The sequence below is a fragment of the Elaeis guineensis genome, chromosome 12 (assembly GCF_000442705.2).
Source record: "Elaeis guineensis isolate ETL-2024a chromosome 12, EG11, whole genome shotgun sequence".
NCBI lineage: Eukaryota > Viridiplantae > Streptophyta > Magnoliopsida > Arecales > Arecaceae > Elaeis > Elaeis guineensis.
The window spans coordinates 85,440,511-85,462,973 of NC_026004.2; the positions used below are offsets into that span (position 1 = coordinate 85,440,511).

The 22,463-nt window shown below is 37.8% G+C and overlaps 1 protein-coding gene and 1 pseudogene across 2 annotated transcripts in view; one reads left to right on the top strand and one right to left on the bottom strand.

Moving 5' to 3' along the window:
- Nucleotides 1-8,041: 8,041 nt before the first annotated feature.
- Nucleotides 8,042-22,463, bottom strand: part of LOC105033381 (ABC transporter B family member 2) — a 44,604-nt gene continuing 30,182 nt past the window's right edge. For both annotated transcript variants that reach the window (XM_010908146.3, XM_073246579.1), the window contains 9 exons: nt 13,093-13,293; nt 12,744-13,003; nt 11,744-12,284; nt 11,282-11,658; nt 10,626-11,041; nt 10,300-10,541; nt 9,960-10,207; nt 8,864-9,276; nt 8,042-8,786 (listed from right to left, as the gene is read on the bottom strand). In XM_010908146.3, the coding sequence (XP_010906448.1) occupies nt 8,251-8,786; nt 8,864-9,276; nt 9,960-10,207; nt 10,300-10,541; nt 10,626-11,041; nt 11,282-11,658; nt 11,744-12,284; nt 12,744-13,003; nt 13,093-13,293 (3,234 nt within the window). In that variant the 3' untranslated portion in view covers nt 8,042-8,250. The remainder of the gene's footprint in view (nt 8,787-8,863; nt 9,277-9,959; nt 10,208-10,299; nt 10,542-10,625; nt 11,042-11,281; nt 11,659-11,743; nt 12,285-12,743; nt 13,004-13,092; nt 13,294-22,463) is intronic.
- LOC140852906 (uncharacterized) lies at nt 13,823-18,436 on the top strand (annotated as a pseudogene).

Here is a 22,463-nt window from a genome sequence, read left to right on the forward strand (position 1 = left end):
AGAAACCATTTCTCGTGTGAAATATGGGGCGCACAAAAGAGGATAAGCTGGCGCATGGTTATTTGGTTATCCATTCAAATTCAAAACCCCTTTGAATTTGGATGGGTAACAAACCAAGTTAATCCAAATAATTGGCGCACAGAAACATGGGCATGAGAGAGCTTTGCGTGGGAGAAAATTCATGAGAAAATTTCTTCTCGTGAATTCAAATGGGCGCAAGGAAGTTGGGTGGCGCAGGAAATTTAAAACAAGGTGATTTGATTCAAATTGAGCCAACCTAATTAAAATAGGTTAAGCATAATTAGATCAGATTAAATCCAACACAATTAGACTTAATTAGGCTCAATAAAATTCTAATCAAATCAGGAATTAACTAAGCCTAACCCCTGATCAAATCAGGGACTAAACCACCTTAGCGATTAGATCAATACTTAACCTAATCGGGTCAATCCAAACTGAATCTAATTCAATTGGACTTGATCTAAAAATAATTACTCAATCAAATTAAGTTAATTAGCGATCAAATCATTAATTAAATCTCTCATAAATATTGAGTCCAAATCCAATGGGTAATTAGGCATCAGAGACCATCAATATGAAACCCTAATCAAAGAGTTCAAATTTCAAATTCAAAATTTAAAATTCAAAATTTTGACCCCGGTACCCAAATGTGTGGAACTCATGATCAGAGAATCCTAATTCTCAATCATAAAGTCCCAAACACATAAGACTCATAATCAGCCATCAGATCAGAAAGGAACCTCTAATGTGTGTGACCCCGCAGGTTCGAACCTAAGCCGGTAGCACAGGAACCAATTTCTGTACTAATCAAAGTGACCATCTAGCAATAATACCCGATGATCAGATAGGTCGAATAGTCGTAATCGCAATATTCAGAACCTACGTGAATATGGTTACCGTATAATTCATCCCTTTTGACCCCTGTGTTTAGGACGACTCAGGGTTAAACTGTCAACCCTGATGAGATCATCCGAATCATGCTCAACTTAATTAGTCCTGTGACTCCTCACTAGGACTACCCTGGCCAAGATTTTGCTAAATTAAAATACGACTGTACATAGCTCCTAAACTGGAGTGGTCAATCCCATCTTGACACATGCACCGACAAGTCAAGTACTTGACTACACCCAGCAGCCTTCCGTCACTAAATTAGAAATTCAGATAGTCTAGTACCTAAGTGCAGTGAGTTGCTTGCAAGTCACCGTGGCGGTCTCAGGTCGGAGGGACATTTATACCCATATCCCATCGGAGCAAATCTTGACAGCAGAAATAGCTCCGGAGTTGGTCACGTTCGGTGCAGATGTACCATTATATCTCACCTGTATGCCATACCAGTGTCTTCACACTCCTTGGTTATGAGGACAACCAACCCATATGGCACACAACAACCTATGCTCGATAAACGTTGTCGTCCTTGGTAACAACGTATCATTTGATCGCGAACAGGTTTAAGGACTAAGCGACAAATCCTCCTTTGTCGAGTCTAAATAGTCCTAAGGACTTCACCACAACACAAGAGTTCATTAGAAAATGAAACATTTGTGATGAAAAAATACTAAAATAACTTTTATTTATTTATAATTCATGTACTAATACAAAAGGAGCACAACCGTCAACAGACTGATAATTGGCTTTGGGACACTATTCCCAACAGTGACCACTATCGCGACTTGCCAGAGAGTTCGGGCCTGACGGCTGAAGCTCGGCTTGGACGTCTGATGGAGCAGAATGAATCTCTATCTCTGCAATCTAAGAGAAGCTCGGATGTTTTCAAGGTTGCTGACGAGTCCACTATTGTCGGGTGCCTTGGGCGCTGATACTGCAGGCAGAAGTCATCTGCTGTAGAAGCTCGGATGGAAACTTTTTGTTGGAGAAGTCTGATAAGAGTCCGATTGCTAGAAGAGTCCGTCTGAAATTTGCCTGATGTGGAAGCTCATCTGAAGATTGTCCGTCGAAGAGGTCCGATTTCATGAGGAATCTGGCAGAGGGTCGTCCGACAGTGGAGTTCGGATGGCGCTGTGGAGGTTCATCCACTGGAGGAGTCTCGAGGACACTGGGGAAGGTCAAACGTAGGAGGAGTCCGGGATTCAATTCTGCTGTAGAAGTTCGGATGGAGTCCAATTTTTGTAGGAGTCTAAAAGGAGGCTGCTTACTGTAGAAGCTCGAACGAAGATCGATTGTCGTGGAAGCTCGAATGAAGACTTCTTGTTGTAGAAGCTCAGATGAAGTCCGCTTGTAATAGAAGTCCGGAGTAGAGGTCCGACTGGTGGAGCCCGTCCATTGTAGAAATTCATCTGGAATCCGTCTGCTGTAGAAGTTCGGTTGGGATCCAGCTCTTGTAGAAGCTCGGATGAAATTCGGAAGGCGGTCGACCATCGTAAAAACTTGGATGGAGTCTGGTTATTATAGAAGTCCTGCTGTTGGAGAAGCTCGGACATTGACGAAGTCCGAAAGAAGTTCGGAGTAAAGTCGTTCGCGGCAAGAAGAAGTTTGAAAGAGATTCGGAGAATAGTCGATCATTGTAGAAAATCGACTGATAGTGAAGCTCAGAAAATATTTGGAGCAGCCCGGTAGATGAATAGAGGAGCTCATTATCGGAGAAGTCTAGATGGTATTATGGAAGCTCGGACGGTCGGGGGAGTTCAGAAAGATATCGCACAAGGTCGGAAGCCGGAAGAGCCCATAGAGGGTCGGCCTTTTACGAACTTCGATTGGGGGTATTTTATACCCAACAGGGAGTTATTGAAAATTGTCTTAAAGATAATCATTTAATGATTGTACTAATTATAAATATATATGAATTGATTATTAATAAAAGTTATTTAACTTATTCATCATAAGAGTATATCTTCTTTAGAACTTTTGTGTTGTGATGAAGTCTTTAGAATCATTTTTGATCGATAAAGAAAGATTTATCGTGTAATCTTTAAACTTGTTCACGATCAAACGATATGCTATTACTAAGATGATAGCGATTATCAAGTGTAGGTTGTTGTATGCCATATGTATTGATTGTCCTCATTATCAAGTAGTGTGGAGACACTAGTAAGGGATACAAGTAAAATATAGGAGTATGTCCCATTGAACATGACCAACTGTGGAGCACTCTGCTGTCAAGAGTAACTTGCAAAGAGTATGGGTATAAGTGTTCCTTCGATCTGAAATTACAATAGTGACTTACAAGTAATTTACTGTGCTTTGGTGTCAGACTATCTGAAATTTTAATTCAGTAATGAAAGATTTCTGAGCAAAGTCAAGTACTTGTTAAGATGGTATGTGAGTCAAGATGGGATTGATCCCTTCGGATTCAAGAGTTAATGCATTAGTATATTTCATTTAGTAAAATCTAGATCTGGATAATCCATGTGATAGATTTGAAAGATTGAAATACAATATGGATAACTATCCTAGGGTTAACAGTTAAACCCTAGGTCACTTTGAGCATTAGAATCAAATGGATGAATTATATAATAACCATACGTCAGTAAGTTCTTAAATATTGCTTTGCATTCATTCAACCTATCTAGACATCAGGTCTCATTACTAAATGATTACATCAATTAGTTTAGAAATTTATTCCTATTCTACGAGCTTAGGTTCGGACCTATAGGATCATACTCAAAAAAAAATTTTGACTAATCAAGTGTCGGATCAATGATTGAGAATCGTTCAAGGGTGTAATCATCAATTCGATTAATGATTAACCTTATGCAAAAGTTGCAAAGAATTAATTTGCTAAGAATTAGTGAATTATTGAAGGATTAATTAGTAATTAGATTGTTGATTAGCTCAATTTGATTGAGCAATGAGGTTTGGATCAAATCTAATTGAATTAAATTCAATTAGGTTTGACCCGATTAGATTATAAGATGACTTAATAATTAAAGGACATTAGTTCCTGATTTGATCAGGATTTGGATTCAATTAATTTCTGATTTGATTAGGATTTAATTGAGGTAGTTTGGTGCCTAATTAGATTAGGTTTATGAATTTGTTTGGATCAAATCAAATTAGATTTGATTTGAGTCCAAAATTAGAAACTACTTAGAGTTCAAACTAGATTGGACTTCTCCCTTGGCCGCCCATGACATCATGCCATGAAGCCGCCCCTTCTCTCATTCTCCCGCATCTAATTTTTGCGTGAGATATATCACGCTAAAGGCTGAAGAAGCCTCACTTTCTCAACACCCAAAAGGTATGAATAAGAAGATAAGGAAAGTTTCAAATTTGATTTGAAACTTATTTCTTATCACGATAGGTTTGACCTTATCCAATTTTATTCTTGATGCCATACCATAAGGGGATTTCTTTTATGCGACAAAAGAGATTTTACCTTACCATGAGAAAAGGTTTTTCTCCATGAAAACATAAGAAGGGAGGGCATGATATCTAATAATGTATGAAAAAATAAGAAGCCTGGCCCTGGCACTCTCTTACATGCCTAAAAATAAGGAGGAGGTGTCCAAAAGTTGGATGCCCCTCAACCTCCTCAAAAGCCCTAATGCATGCCAATAAAAGGGTGTTTTTTGGATGTGGGTTGTGGCTGGTTTTTTGGAGAAAAAATCAGAACAAGGGTGTGAGAAATATTGAGGAGAGGGGTCTCCTCTTAGGATAGTGGGATTCTTCCATGGCGCTAGGTTTTTATAAGAGAAGAAAATAGAGAGAGAGTTCTCTCTTCTCGTCTTCTTAAAACCCCTTCTTCCACAACCTTTTATTCCTCCGAAGCATCCTTTTTTAACCTCTAGAAGTGTCTAAGAGATTTGAAGGAAGGTTCCAGATCAGCCAGCAAGATGGTCTTCGCACGAGCTAGCACTTTTGAGGAGACTGATCAAATCAGGGCTTCGAGTGGACTATCCATCGAGGTCGGATACTCTATACGGCTACAAGCAACTAGCGAAGACCTCTTTACCATGTTCATCAGCAACGACGATCATCGACCCATGCTTAGATATCAAGTTTTGAACTTAGATATAGATTTGATCTACTACTTACATCTATATATACGATTTTATTTTCAAATTTTATATATGTCATGTATCATATCATAGATCCTAGAATAAATTGATTTAATGATTAGATCATATGCATGTTTGATTAATATGATTAATCTAGTTGCTTTCCACTATGATTTATTTTGAAAAATTTTTGAAATACATGCATAATATCGCCTACGATTTCCTTCACCAATTATATCCATAAATCTATTTATTTCATTTAATGCACCAATAGTAGGCAATTAATAGAAATTAATATATTTTAATCTCATGAAATACCAGATAGAGGCATCCTGCAAATCTTAACAAATAAGCCACTTTGGTGGTCGTCATCTATTGAAATCTACAATCCTCTAAATTATAGATTAACCAACCATGCCCATAAATATATTTAATCATCTTTATACATCAATATCAAGCAATCTATTCAAATTTAATATGTCTAATTCTTTTAAATATCAAACAGGAATCCTGTGAATCTTAATGAATGGGCCACTTTAGTGCTCACTATCCATTGAAATCTACAATCCTCTAAATTAGAATTCAACACAAAAAATATCGATATTCAAACCAAATGTAAGACTACAAAATTTGCAATGACACATTTAAGCATCTTTATGCAATTAAATTGTATTGCAGGGATCATAACAAAATTTTTAGGTCAATTTCATGTAATAACCTTAAGCATATGGATTAAATTATAATTTTTAAAGAATTTTTATGTAATTAAGTTTAGTATAGAGACTGCATAATGATCCAAGGGCCTTTATGTAATAAAATGTATGATAGGAATCAAAATATAATTTTAAAGATCTTTAAGGAATTTGTTACTTTTTTAGACAGTAGACTGCAAAAGTCCCTAAATATGATTCTATGATAAATATTTTATCAGGGGGTTAAATTGCAAAACACCTCTTAACCAAATTGAATCAACTCAATGTGGTCTGGTTAAGTCAACTATCAAAACAAAAATTAATTGATTAATGGATTCGGGCTTATGGGTCAAAACCCAAAACCCAAAATCCAAAACCCTTTCTTTCTTCCTCCTCTCCTTTCCTTTTCCCGACCACCAAAACCCCTCTTTTGCCGGCGATGAACCTCCCAAATCTACCGCCGGCGAGGCATGGGGCCGTCCTCAATCACCGACGGCCAGCCTGAGACCGCCATCCCAACCGCTGGTGAGACGGCGATGGGCGGTTCTTCTTGATGGGAGATTCTTGGGGAGAAAGGAGGGCAAGCCGGTTCTTGTCCCCGCCTAAACGTGGCCGACGGCCACCGGAAATCCAAATCGGTGGACCTCCCTATCCTAAAGCCATTAGCAGTTTCCCAATGATTAGGAGGAGGGACCACCGGATTACCCAGATCCGGCGGTTCCGACTTCAAACTTCCTTTTTTTTTCTTGTTTGTTTGTTTGTTTGGATCCTTGTATCCTGACGGGAATCGCCGGCCTTTCACCGCCGACTGCTCCCGGTCGCCATCGGACTGCGCTGCCTGCCGGACGGCTGCCTGCAATCAGGTCGTGGAAAGAGGACGGGGGGCACGGTGGGAAGAACTGCCGGCCCTTTATCAAAATTTTCCTTTTCTTTTTCTCTTTTTATTTTTTTTTTGATTGAATCCCAAAACTTTAATATTTTACACCAAAAAAAATTAATTTTTATTTAATTCTAATCATCTACAAAATCTAGACCTTGATACTAATCATTGAAAATTTATGAAAAAAAATTATCCTATAAATCTCATGCAAAAAATTAGAACATAAAAATTATTTATTAATAAATTTTAAAAAATTAATAATAAAATAATCAATCATAAATTTTTTATCTATTTCTGATTAATTTTTAAAAAATTATCAAAATAATATCGAGCTCAAACTATTTATAAAAATACTGTTCAGAAGAAAGTCACCATGAACGATTTTCTTTACCAACTCACCAATCTGATCGTCAGCTAGGGATCAGATGGATGGATCAGAGAATGAGTCATCCCTACTTTATAAATCATCTTTTGATAGAGCGACTCTATAAATCACCCCTTGATAGGGCGACTCGCCCTTTGACAGAGCGGCTTTATAAGTCATCATTTATTTTACTCTTCATTAACTTTAAACTATAAATATAAATAAACAAATATCTCTTATTTGGAATCAATAAAAATATCAGAAAAATTAAAATCCTTAAGAATAATAAATCAAAACTTGGATTTTAGTTTTAATTTTTTTCAAACTCGAAACTTTTAAAACTTTCCTTCTTCAGAATGAATAGATTTAAGAGTCTCAAAATTTATTAAAAATTATTTTGTGACTCACTAATATCCAAAGATCAATTATCGTCAATTTTGATTTCAAAAAAATATATATTTTATATAGCCCTTCATATAGGTACTAATTTTCTGATTTAGAAATTTTTCAGGATTCATAATGGCAGATAGTCATAAATTATGCCCAACTGGCTTCAATAAATTTTGGCATGATAAATTTAATTCAAAGTAATTTATAATTCAACCTTTGAATTATAAATTACTTTGAATTAAACTTATCTTGTCTAGTTGAGCACAATTTGTAGTGATTTATAGAGCCATCCTATCAAAAGATGACTCATTCTCTGATCCACCTGACCCCTAGCTAGCGATCAGATTGATGAGTTGGCAAATAGTTTGTAAATAATTTTCTCCTAAGCAGTATTTTCGTAAACAGTTTGAGCTCGGCATTATTTTGATAATTTTTTTTTAAATTACTATAAATGGGTAAAAAATCTTAAAATCGTTGAGCGGTCATTAACATGCTGTATCAACCTCCTATAAAAGAAGAAATAATAATGATAGCATAGATCTGTCTCTCCATCTCCATCTTATATCTGTCTTCTTAATGGAATAGTTCCATCTTAAGAACGTAGAGATCTTGATGCATTAGGATTTCTCTACACACACACATATATATATATATATAGGAGTAAAGTGGGGACCTAGCCCAATTAGTAATGTTAATAGATCCACCTTTCGTGATCAAAACAATAGGATCCAAAATAATATGATCACAGATAATCACAGACTCTTTAACCATTTATTCAGATAACAATTTGGTCTGTATTTTTTTTAATAAATCAAAATAAAAAATCAGTCCATATTGGAAGGCCATCTTATGTGAATTTCCAGCGAGTAAAACATGAAAATGGAGTTCTGTACTGTGAAACAAAACATCCTTGTTTATATCAATTATGCAGCACTACTACTTTTGTTGCTATTGTTGCTGCAAGCTAATTAAATTACAGTAGGCTCCATTCTCTTTCTCCAGCAAGCTTGAATGATTTCCTTGTTCTATGATTTTTCCCTCTTGCAAGACTGAAATGATATCAGCATTCTGAATAGTAGACAGCCTATGTGCCACCACAATGGTGGTGCGGTCCTTCATGACTGTGACCAGTGCTTGTTGGACCATGCGCTCTGCTTCAAGGTCAAGTGCACTTGTAGCCTCATCAAGGAGCAAGATGGCAGGATTTCTGATGATGGCTCGTGCAATGGCTACCCGCTGCTTCTGCCCGCCTGAAAGCTGAACCCCTCGATCCCCAACCTCAGTCGAGTAGCCATCTGGCAAGGCACTGATGAAGGAGTGGGCATTAGCAAGCTTAGCAGCCTCAACCACCTCCACCTCAGTGGCACCATCCTTGCCATATGCTATGTTTTCATAGATTGTTGTGGCAAAAAGAGCTGGCTCTTGCTGAACTAGGCCAATGTGTTTTCGGATCGACTTCAACCGAAGCTTCTTGATATCCTTACCTATCATGATCATTGGTTAAAAGAAGTTACAACAACAGCCTGCAAATAAAACTTATTACAAGAAGAAGATGTCATACCATCAATCATCACTTTCCCAGCAATTGGGTCATAGAATCGTAATATAAGAGAGAGCACCGTGCTCTTGCCAGACCCGCTTGTCCCAACCAATGCCATGCTCTTGCCAGCCTTTATTCTCAGATCAAAATCTCTGAAAACCAGGATATCAGGCCTTGAAGGGTAGTGAAACTCGACCCTTTGCAACTCAATTGTCCCAGTGACCGTCCCTACATCCTCACCAATGTCACCATCCACCTCAGTCTTCCTATCAATAACTTCAAATACTGATGATGCCATCTGATTTCCCTTCATGATGTCGGGGGCTAGGCCGACCACCTCTCCTACGACTGCTGCTGCCATTATCAAGACTATAAAGCTTTTGATGACAGATTCAAAAGTCGCAAGCCCCCTGCCCATTAGGACCGATCCATACCTGCAAAAATAGAGATGATGAATTCTAATCCATACCCATTCAACAAACATTAGGAAACTGCATTATGGCAAAAGCATCATCAAATGACTTGGGTGCCCAAGAACTTGAATCGATGCAATCCAAATATTTGACTGCACCGATCACATAGAGGTTCGGACATTAATCTCCATTGTTGAATGTGGACTAGTCTGTCTCAGCTGAGATCTTCAATTAAATTAGGTTTGCATGCTGAACTATTGAATTCTAAAATACTGAGCTGGATAGGTTCTACAAAAGCTCACACTATCCAAATGTATTCTAAAATTTTGACAATTTTAAACCAAACTGACCTATCTAGTTCAGAATCTGTTTAATTTGAGAAATTACCTGCTTTCACAAGAACATGGTATCACACAAGTGAGGCTTATGGAAATCTATACAGTTTCCTTATCTTTTTTTCAGGAAAACTGTAAAGCCTAGTTAAAAATCATTTATGCTATCAAACAAGCTTATTTGGTGGGACAGCTCTGGAAATCTGAGATAGAATATCTGACCCAACTCCAAGCTCCTTTATAAACTTGTGCCACTTGGGACAATCTAAATTTCACAAAGATTAAGCCAGTGATGAATAATGCTTGAGAATCACATTGACACAAAAATGTGTATTAAAATGAGTTCTCGCATAGGTAGCATCTTTAGCATACCACAAGGCAAGGCCATAGGAACAGTAAAGGCAGCATTGGAAAAGGCCACAGAAGATGCCTGCAATCTGGCCACGTCGGAAAGAGCTCTTGGAGGGTTCCTTGAGCTCACGACCATAGAGCTCAACAATCTTATCTTCTAAGCAGAAGGCAGCTACTGTGCGGATATTGCTTGCAGCCTCAGCAGCAAGTGTGTTGGCCTTCAAGTAGACCTTGCTCAAGTTCAACCCAAAACCTCGCAGGAATAGTGCCTGTGAGATGAAGCATATATATATATATGTATCAATAAATCAGAGTGGGTGGTCAAATATGTTCACAAATCATACAACAAGGGAATTCATACCTCACTGATTTGGGCAGTGATCATCAATGGGTATGTGGCCAATACTACGAGAGTTATCCGCCAATTCAAAACAAAGGCAATGGCTACCGATGACACAATCATTCCTATGCTCTGTATGAGGATCAATGAGCGATCAACAACGATTGTTTGTAGCAAAGTAGCATCGGTCTCCAATCGAGATGACAGCATCGAGCAGGTATTTCTCATGTCATCAAACCATCCAATCTCATTACGCAACATCACTGGCATTGTATCATCCAAATACAGAAGCATCAAATGATCATTCCTACTCTATTTTAAGCAGGGAAAGTGGGTAAAAAAATCACCTGCAAACATTCTTTCACGAACACGAAGTGTAAGTCTTTGCCCAAGAACTCCAAAGCTGAGGTGCTCGGCGGAATGAGAGAATATGGAGAGAACAGCAGCACAACAGAAAAGGATTACAAGCTTCCTAATTTCCCTTTTTGTGGTCTCCCAATCCATGTAATAGGCAACTAGAGCTTGTGTAACTCCAAGACCAAAGAGTGGTATTTGGACACCAACAACAAAGGCACTAATGGTTCCAAACAGCCCAAATATCCAATCAGGCCTAGCCATGGAATATAATCTTCTCAGAGAAACCGGCCTCACCTTTGGCAAGTCATCCACATCTGAATCATAATGGCTGATGGAGTCCATCTCAGAGCGAAAGCTACGTCCAAGGCTCGACCATCTCCTTGATAGTTCCGTTGAAGATCTCATGCTAAATATTAAAAATGAGGAAAAAGAATTATGTCAATGTAGTGGCTGATGAAGTGCATTTGCATGCACTGCAAAATTATTTCCTTAACTTGCGAAACTTAGAGAGTCATTAGGATAACAATTTCTGTTTTAAAGTTCATCTGTTTGAATGTATTTCTACCTAACAGGAAGCCTTATCAAACAAAATCAAGCATAGTCCACAAGACTTGGGAGAAACTCTTGAGAGAGAACTAATCAAAACCTTAGAGTTCGTTCGGCATTGGCATTGGCATTCTCCAAGTGGAATGGTTGCTGCACTTGGAGGTTAGCAAGAGAGAAATAGGCACCCTGATGGTCTGTAATGAGCTCCTCATGAGTCCCAGTCTCCACGATTTTTCCGCCTTTAACGACAGCGATGATGTCTGCATTCTTGACCGTAGACAGTCGATGGGCGACCAAGACCGTCGTGCGACCCACCATGATCCGGTCAAGAGCCTCTTGAAGGCTCTTCTCAGACTCAGCATCCAGTGCACTCGTGGCCTCATCAAGGAGAAGAATTGCAGGGTTTTTCAGTATTGCTCGAGATATCGCAATTCGCTGCTTCTGTCCACCTGAGAGCTGGATCCCTCTCTCCCCTACCTGCAAAATTTGTGCAAGTATATGGTCCGGAGCTGTAATTAAATGGTGCCATATGCTGTTATTACAAAGCATATAAAGTCATCACCTGCGTCTCATATCGATCAGGAAGGTTGTCAATGAAGGCTAGTGCCCCTGACAGCTTAAGAGCATTGGTGATCTCATCATTAGTTGCATCAAATTTCCCATAGAGGATGTTCTCTAGAATGCTTGTGCCGAAAAGCACAGGTTCTTGACTGACCAACCCCATCTGCTGCCTCAGCCACTTGAGCTCCAGATCCTTGATGTTGCATCCATCAAGTAATATAGTTCCAGAAAGGGTCTCGTAGAATCGCTCGACGAGCGAGATCACAGTGCTCTTTCCTGAACCACTCTCGCCCACAAGGGCAGTGATCTTTCCTGGTGGTATGTCCAAATCGAACTCATCCAGAACAAGTGCAAATGGTCTTGATGGATAGCTGAAGCTTACATTGCAGAACTGGATGCGCCCATCCACACTCGGCAGTGTCTTTCCGGTATTGGAACTAGCTTTGACAACTGCTTGCCTCTTTATCATCTCAAACATGGGATATGCAACAGTTCTTGCTCTCATGAATGTGGAAATGCTTGGTGCTGCCTGTCCAATGGCCCTGTATGTATATCGCATTTTATGAAATAGTTAGATTGCATCGTTAGAAATAGATTTATGGACATTGTTCCATGAAGAAAAGATGAAAGTTAAATAGCACCAGAGACTGTTGAGTACATTAAGTTTTGAAAACTTGCAATCCGCTTAGGAGACGTGAAACAAATAGCTATACGCACTACTCTATATCTTAAATTAGTAGAGTAGTACTTGCAATTCGCTTAGAAAACAAACAGAGTTAGAGTAGAAATTCAATTTAATTAGTGGGGGACCATTTAAATGATTTTAATTATATATTAAACAAAGGCCCTCTCCATTTGAGAGAGGTCGAGGGCTTGGTGGTGTCATTCCTATTTTATTTCTCAAAAATGGGAAAAAAAAACGGACCACTTCTATATCCTAACTGAGTAAGGTTATAAAAGGAAAACAATCGAAGAAATATACCATGAAATCTTGGACTTACAGGCCAGAAATGACGACAACGACCATGGTGGAAAATGCCTCTCCTCCATTTGATATGCCCTTATGGATCACAACACTGTTGTACCATAAAACCAGTGCCCATGAAGAGAAAAGAGCAAAGTACGTGGTTCCAATTCCTAGGCCCCTAGTTAGCCCTGCCTTCTTCCCATATTTGTATGTTTTAAAAAGTGCAGTCTTGTATGATTTCACAGCCTTTTCTTCTCCCACGAATGCTTGGACAGTGCGAACATTCCCAATCACCTGCATCCATGAAATTTTTCATAGGGCAGTTAAGCATAGTTTACTCAATAGCTATTGCTGTACAGAGATATCATGATGAGAAGATCCACCTCCTCAGCTATTTCTCCAGCCTTAACATAAGATTTCCGAACTCTAGCAATGAGACTAGTTTCAAAGTATACGTATGTCCCTGCGGTAATGGCGATCAAGGGGACTACGGACAGGGTCACAAGGCTGACTTGCCAAACATTGGAAAATCCCATTGCAAATCCCACAATGAAACGGGCCATAAAGTGCATGGTGTTTCCAACCTGCAAAGAAGTTGAGCCGGAAGTTAACATCACAAGTAAGAAAGCGTACCAAACATGCATCTTTTACTCATTACAACATGGAAGAATATTGTTACTCTTGAGATTGGGTTCTCGCATAATCACTTGATATGAAAATCAAAACAGCCCAACTAAATATCTAGCGAACGAAATGCAAATCAAATATATTTTTTGATAGCAATAAGGATAATGAGAGGAACAATCAAATGATAAAATTTACACAACAGGAAAGATATTCAGCAGTGACTCTGGAGATTCTTTTAAATGATGGAATTTCCTATAGAGTTTCCTAATGTTATATAGACTTCGTTTTTCTTTATCTTTTCGAATTTTGAATGGGAACAAATCCTACAATTACATGAATATTTAACAGTCTTATCTATGTACAGCATCTGTAAATTCATCAGTATAATCCCTCTCAAACTCACAGTTGAGTTTGAGAGCCCAAATGATATTATTTAGTTACTTTTTAATGCTATCAGAGTGCTCTTTATGAGGCTGGATCGTGGATATGTTGTCAGAAGAGAGCACAGGCATTATTATTGGACTGAATACTTACACAGAAGTACGGAAAGCACTGAAGGGCGCATGCGCTGAAGATTCAATGGAACGTGAGTTAAGCCTTATGATTTGGCAGTTATTAAAACAGGTAAAATTTCTTTGCATGAATATTTAAGATGTTTTAAGCACATTTATGTAGTTTCCAAAGGATTTATTTTGATGATAAAAAAATATTTGAGAGTCACTAACTCTTTTGAAATTGTCTTAAAAATGGTTAAAACAAGTAGCAAGAAATCAAGGTGATGATTAAAGGAGTCGACCCTTCCAAGTGCAAAGGGAAGCTTCACGTGCAAGAAGCTATTTAATTCAGTAGCTTAAGACTCATCTCTACGAGACAAGTGCCCACAGACAACATTCAGGTGTCGTCCGCAGTGCCTCAAGAGTCATCTCCCGAAGATAGGAGTCAACTAGCACTACTCAGGAGTCCCCTCCAGTAGATAAGAGCTGTGACCATCACTGTTCAGGAGTCATCTCCCAAGCACAAAATGGAGTGAAGCCAGTTCACGATCACCTATCCGAAAGAGGGGAGAACCCTGTTTATCCACGACGGAGGAGGAAGAGTTCTCCTCCATCTCGACTTCGTTTGAGACTAGGAAAATCTAGCTCCCCTTCTATTTAAACCCCCTCCATCGGTGTCCATTGCAGCCGCTACTCATCCTTTCTCCATCTTTTCCCATAGATCGTCGACGATTTGGACCTATTGTGCTCGCCGGCAATCATGGCCAAGCCCTCGCAGATGTCAAGGTAAGATCCTCTCTTCTTAAACATCCGTTGCCGGTCATGTTCCTCGCCAGAAATATCCAAAGCCAATAATCCCCTATTTTCATATCTGAAAATTCCTCTTTGATCTTCTTTTTGCGACCTTCTTTGCAGCCGGCGCTCGTTGCCCAAGATGGAAACTTGTCCCATTTGTCATTCCCAGCCATCGACGGAGTGCCATAAAATCTTGGAGAAAAGGGACCGAGACCCCTGTTTTTGTTATTTCCTTGCATCGGCTGCCTTGTTGCCGCTGCCCGTGGCCTTGTTACCGGTCTCCCATACTTCCACCACCACCTTCTTCTCTATCTCCAATAGATTCAGGAATTGGGTGCTCGGTTTTGCCAAGAAGCCAAAGAAAATGGAAGGAAGAAGAAGAAAAAAAAAAGGGAAACAGAGAGATTTTCTCTCCTCCTTCTTCTCTCCCTTGCCTTCTCCCTTTTCCCTCTCTTCTCTCCTTCTCCTCTCTCTTTCTCCTTTTAGCCTTTCTATCTCTAGTTTGTCTCGTTTGATCTTGTTTTCTTTTCTCAAATCTATTTTCTCTCTCTAGACGGCAATTGACCCCAAAGCCTCTTTTCCGCAAGTCATATTGTTTTCAATATAGGAGCTCTCACCAATGACTCCGAGATAGCACATCAACCTCCACCCAAGTTTTTGTTAGATTCTATTAGTTTTGGACATCCTTGATCATTATATGCTAGTCATATTATGGTGTGATTCTTGATCAAGTGGAGCTAGCTTAATCGAATTAATCAAATTTTAAGATCCTATTAACTGATCCGCCTTGTTCTTCTCTATCCTTATCGAAAATGAGCCATATCCCTAACAATATCTTAATATGATTCATTTGACTTCTCCAAGATTTCTTATTTGCTAAGACCTTTAAGTCATTCATAATGAAATTAATTAATTATTGACAATATTGAATAGATGCAGCCGACCTATCTAATTGAAGTTAGATTTTGATCCGTGACGAGATAAGTAATCTAATGCTTCAAGTGTGCTTTTAAATAATCTTTTAAAAATTATAATTAATTATTTAATTCAATTTATGCTCTCTATTTTTTGTTTAATAAATAGGTCAAACATGTATTGTTTTATTCTTGAAAATAATTTATTTGGAACATATGATCTATTTTGAGAAATAGATTTGGAAAACTTGACTAGAAGATATGTAAAATTATTTTTATATATATGTTCTCAATATGGCTGTGATATGGCCCCACCAATAGGGACTATACATTGGATCTGTCGACTTATAATCCGAGAAATCAATTTTGACACCAAGCCACTGGTGATTAGAAAAATGGTATATGTTATATGATACTTTGTGCAATATATCCATGCCACTATGTTACATGGCCGTAGCTTGACGTTGAGTTCATTATCAGTTTATGAAAATAAATATTTTCAAAGAAATATATATTGTTTGAGATTTGTTCCTCCTAATTAATATTATATGATTTATTTGCGTAGCATGCTTAAACTCTATTTTGATATGTTATATTGCTTAGTAGACTAGTGTAGCTCATCATTCTCTCTTTTTTTGTAGATCACAAATCATGATTACGCAGAATGTGGGGGAGTGTGTTAGATCATTTGAAAATATTTGAATTTTCTAGATTTTTAGCTTAGTTTGATTTAATTTGAATATTTTATTTGGATAGAACATATGATTTATGTTATGTAAAGATATTTGTTATGAAAAAAGTTTTAATTGATTTATTTATTCTATTATTTTTTGAAAATTGAAGGCTTATTATTATTATCATTTTGAAATTATATAACTTGATCTATAGCCTTGCATGCTTATATGCTCAGCCTGCAAGTATGCGGCATCTGTCACATGCTCGATTTGGAATGTGATAGATTTAGTGGTATCAGAGCCTAGGATTAAGATTATTAGGGATTATGGCAAGATTATGATAGAAATAGTGACATATTTTAGAATTCTTAGGATTCATCGGAAAGGTTGAGAGCTGGATAGAAACTAAACAATGAGACATCTCTACTTTTTTTCTTGTTAATGATTTTGTGTTATTTTATTTGAACGTAGTTTGTAATATTTGTTTTATTGAATTAGAATGCTGTCTTGATGTGTCTAAAGATAAAGCATTAATGAGATGGTTGTGGGCTCTCACAATGAAGTCCCTACTAATTAAGTGCCTAAGGCACCACTAAGTCAAGAACATCAAAATGTCGCCCCGAGTATTCGCCAAGAATAAGGGCTGGTCCGTTAATAACAAATCAGCCAATTATGGTTCAACAAACAGTTATGTAAGGAAATATAGTTGGAAACGAAATACGAGTTTCTGAATTAATTGAGGAGGTGGTGGGATTCGTACATCAATAGAGTCAGCAACCTCAACAACCTCCACATCAAGAGTAGCTTGATGCTGGTGGTTTAGCTGAGCATAGGAGGGGCATATCAGAATTTAGAAAAATGGCTCTTCCAGCATTTAAACGTACTACAAATCCTTAAAAAGTTATATATAGATAGAGGAAAAAAATAACAATGTGCAAAATAAGATAGGAAATTTATACAATGACACTGTACAAGAACTTTAAAAAGGGATGTAGCACCGTTTGGTTGTCATGGGTCCAAATCCTAACATCCCTACCTATTACTTCTCTTATAGGTAGTAATGAGAGATTAATTAAGATTGATTGAAATTGGACATAATCTTTTATTTTTGCTCACTATACTATAGCCAGGCAAAGGCTTAGATAGATGAGATGGAGAAAACCTTTAGGGTGATGGAATGTACTGATGAGAACAAGGTTAGATTTGCCACCTATATACTTTAAGATTGAGCCTATCATTGGTGGAAGTTTGTAGAGCACACATTGGCAAATGAACATAAGCTAGTTACCTGGCTAACGTTTCACACTACTTTCTATTCTATGAATTTTTCTTCTAGTCAACTAAGAGAGTTAGAGAGAAAATTTCTTCATCTATCTCAGGGTAGTATGATTGTGGATGAGTTTGAGGCTGAGTTTGACAAATTGTCATGATTCGCTCCCACCCCAGTCATGGATGCTGCATCTAGGATAAGGAGGTGTGAAGAAGGGTTGAAGCCACATATATGTCAAAGCCTGGCTGTAGTACACTCAACAAACTATGATGATTTGATTGATAGAGCCAAGATTATGAAGATTATCTGGAAGAAAACCCATGATGCTATGAGAGGCAAGCAAAAGAGGAGTAGATATACAAATGCTCAGAATTCTTATGGATCTACAAAATCTCATGCTATGTCATGGCATTCAAGGAAGCAAGAATCTCATAAAAAAATGACTCAGTAGGACAAGCCTAGTGCGAAACATGTGGTGGTGTTCATAAGACAGAAAAGAGTAGATGGACAACTAGAGCTTATTTTCAATGTGGCCAGCAAGGCCATAAGATAGTTGAGTGCCCTTAGATTCTTCAGGAGTTCCAATCAGTTCATAAACCCCAAGCCATGAGAACCCAGCTGGTGCAAGCTCCTATTCTTCCAACACCTACTACTCCAGCTCAGCCAACTCAGGATTTATCTTCAAGGCAACAAAAGGGTAGAACACCACACGCTTAGAGCCGTATTTATGCATTGACTTATTAGGATGCTCAGGCATCCAACACCATGGTATCAAGTATATTATTAATCACATCTGTTTATGCTCAGGTGTTATTTGATTCTAGAGCTACACACTCTTTTGTATCTTCTATATTTGCGCAAAAGCATAACGTGCCCCATGTGCCATTGGAGTCTGATTTGTATATTAGCACTCCTATCGGGGGTGAGATGATCTCTAATTGGATTTGCAAGTCTTGTTCAGTTCAAATAGAGAGTAGAGAATTGACTGCAGATTTGATAGTCATTGATATCTATGATTTCAATATAATTTTGTGTATAGATTGGTTGGCTTCACATTTTGCCACTATTGATTGCCATGAGAAACAGATGAAGTTTCAAATCCCTAATAATATAAAGTTTTAGTTTTATTGATAGTGGCACCTACACTTGCCCTCGAGTTATTTTTGCTTTGCAAATTTTATGGCTACTCAAGAAGGGATGTATGGTATATCTAGCCATAATGTTTGAGACTAGACAAAAGAATCAAAAACTTAAAGATATTCCTATAGTAAATGAGTATCCTAATATCTTTCCAGAAGACCTTCCTGGGTTGCCTCCAAATAGGAAAGTCGAGTTTGAAATCAAGCTGATTCTCAGTATAGCACCAATCTCCAAAGCTCCATATAGAATGGCTTCTGCTGAAATGAAAGAATTGAAGGAGCAATTATAGGATCTTCTTAATAATGGTTTCATCAGACCTAGCATTTCCTTATGGGGAGCTCTAGTATTGTTTCTAAAGAAAAAGGATGGCAATAAGAGGGTATGTATTGATTGTCAGGAGATAAACAAAGTGACAGTAAAGAATAAATATCTGCTACCTAGGATCGATGATCTGTTTGATTAGTTAAAAGGTGCTCTGTTATTCTCCAAGATTAATCTTCATTCTGGATACCATCAATTGAAGATAAAGGCTGAGGATGTGCCCAAGACTGCTTTCTACATGTGATATGGACACTATAAATTCTTAGTCATGCCCTTTGGATTGACAAATGCTCCAGCAGCTTTTATAGACCTAATGAATATAGTATTTAAGCCCTTTTAAAATAAGTTTTTAGTTGTCTTCATCGATGATATATTGATTTACTTAAGAAGCCAAGCCCAGCATGAGTAACACTTGAGACTTATTTTAAAAACTCCAAAACAGAAGTAGTTATATGGTAAATTGAAGAAAAGTGAGTTTTGGCTAAATAGTATAGTATTCTTGGGGCACATAGTGTCTAAAGAAGGTATTTATGTAGATCCAAAGAAGGTGGAGACAATGGTGCACTAGAACAGGCCAAACGACATTTCTGAGATTCATAGTTTCTTAGGGTCAGCTCGATATTATAGACGATTTGTCAAGGATTTCTCTTGTATTGCTACACCTTTGACTCGATTAACTCGTAAAGGAGTTAAATTTGAGTGGTTACATTAATGTGAATAGAGCTTTTAGGAGATAAAGCAACATTTGGTAACGACCCCTATTCTTACCCTTCCTTCTAGTAGTGGAGGTTTCACTATTTATAGTGATGCTTCAAAGAAGGGATTGGGTTGTGTACTAATGTAAAATAATAAGTTAATTGCTTATACCTCTTAACAACTAAAGCCTTATAAGGAAAACAACCCTACTCATGATCTTCAATTGGTAGCTATCATATTTGCATTAAAAATTTAGAGACATTATTTGTACGGTGAATCTTGTGAAGTGTATACTGATCATAAAAGTTTGAAATATCTTTTCACTCAAAAGGAACTCAATATGAGACAAAGACGATGGCTAAAATTGCTTGAAGATTATGATTATCCATACAATACTATTTGAAAAAAGCTAATGTGGTGACTGACGCACTAAGCAGAAAATCTTCAGATAGTATAGCCTCTTTACTCTCACCTCTCAAAAAAGCACTTTGGAAGATTTGAGAAGAGTAGAAATTGAAATTTATTTGCATTGTCCTAATGCATAGTTGGCTAACCTGCATATCCAGCCTACCTTAATAGATAGAATTAAGGATGCACAAGTAGATGATCCTTAGCTACAAAAGATTAGAAGTGATGTTAGTATGGATCCCAAATAGAGTTCAGTATTCATTAGGATGGATCATTGAGATTTAATAATAACATATTTATATTCCAAATGATTCTGAGTTGAAAAGAAAAATTATAGAGGAAACTCATAACACAGGGTATACATTGCACTTTGGAAGCACCAAGATGTATAAAGACCTGAAGAATATATTTTGGTGGAATAACATGAAGAGAGAGATTGCATAGTTTGTGGTGTAGTGCTTGTCTTGTTAGCAAATAAAAGTAGAATACCAGAGGCTGGTAGGATTACTACAACCCTCTCCTTTCTCTGAGTGGAAGTGGGAACATATAACGATAGAATTTGTATACAGGCTACCTCGTACTACTATGAGAAATGATGTCATATGGGTGATTGTGGATAGACTGACAAAATTAGCTCACCTTTTGGCATTTAAAACAAGAATGACATTAGAAAAGCATGCAAAACTTTATATCAAGCAGATAGTGAGGTTATACAGAGTTTCTGTATCTATTGTCTCAGATAGGGACTCATGATTTGTGGCACATTTTTGAAAAAGTCTGCATAAAGCTTTAGGGACTACACTTAATTTTGGTACTGCTTTTCACCCCCAAACTGATAGCCGGTCAACAAAAATTATTCAAATTTTGGAGGATATATTAAGAGCTTGTTTAATTGATATGGGAGATTCTTGAGACCGTAACTTGTCCCTGATTGAGTTTGCTTATAATAATAGTTATTAGGAGAGTATTCAGATGACTCCTTATGAAGTCCTTTATGGAAAGAAATACAGATTTTTCATCTGTTGGGATGATGTGGGTGAAAGTCTAAGATTATTCAGCAGACAGTTGAAAAGATTTAGTTAATTTGAAAACTTCTTCAGATACCTCAAAGGGGACAAATAAATTATACAGATGATAAGAGGCACATATCGGAGATCATGTATTTTTGAGAGCATCTCCCAGTAGAGGGATAATGCGATTTGGAGTTTGTGACCCAATATAGGGGCCTTTTTGAGATTTTAGAAAGAATTGGAGCTATAGTATATAACTTGGCACTTCCACCCTTGCTAGCAGGAGTTTATGACATATTTCACATTTCTATGTTAAGAAAGTATATTGCAAATGCGAGCCATGTAGTAGAGTTGGCACCTTTATAGCTTAGAGAAGATCCATCTTACCATGAACAGCTTGTACATATTGTTGACAGGAAGAAACATGCTTTTAGAAGGTGCACGATTCACTATATTAAGATCCAATGAAGTAATCACACTGAATATGAGGCTACTTAGGAATTGGAGGTTGAGATGAAGGAGAAATATCCACAACTTTTTGCAAATTAAGGTATGTAAAATTGAGGACGAATTTTTTTTTTAAGGGAGGAAGAATGTGAGACCTATCCGAAATAGGGGAGACCCCTGTTTATCAATGATGGAGGAGAAAGAGACCTCCATCATGACTTCATCGGAGACTAAGAAAACCTAGCCTCCACTTCTATTTAAACCCCCCTAACCCCCTCCAATGGTGTCCATCACAGCCATCACTCATCATTTCTCCATCTTTTCCCGTAGATTGTCAATGTTTTAGATCCATTATACTTGCCGGCAATCATGGCCAAGCCCTTGTCGAAGTCAATGTAAGATCATCTCTTGCTTTTTCCTTCTTAAACATCCATCACCAATCATGTTCCTCGCCAAAAAAATCCAAAGCCAATAATTCCTTATTTTCAAAAAGATCTGAAAAATCCCCTTTGATCTTCTTTTTCCGACCTTCTTTCCTATCGACGCTCATCACCGGAGATGGGCACTTGTCTCCTTGATCATTCCCAGCTATCGCTACAGTCCCATCATTGGAGAACCATGAAATCTTGGAGAAAAGGGACCAAGATCCTTGTTTTTGTTATTTCTTTGCACCGGCTTCTCTGTTGCTGCCATCGGTGACCTTGTCGCTGGTCTCCTATATCTCCAACACCACCTTTTTCTCTATCTCAAATAGACTCGGGCATGGGGTGCTCAGTTTTGCCAAGAAGCCAAAGAAAATGGGAGGAGGAAGAAGAAGTAAAGAAAGAAAGAAAGAAAAAGGAGGAAGGAAAAAAAAAGGAAAGAAAGAGATTTTCTCTTCTTCTCTCTCCCCTACCTTCTCTCTTTTCCCTCTCTCCTCTCTTTCTCTCTCTAGTCTTTCTCTCTTTTGTTTGTCTTG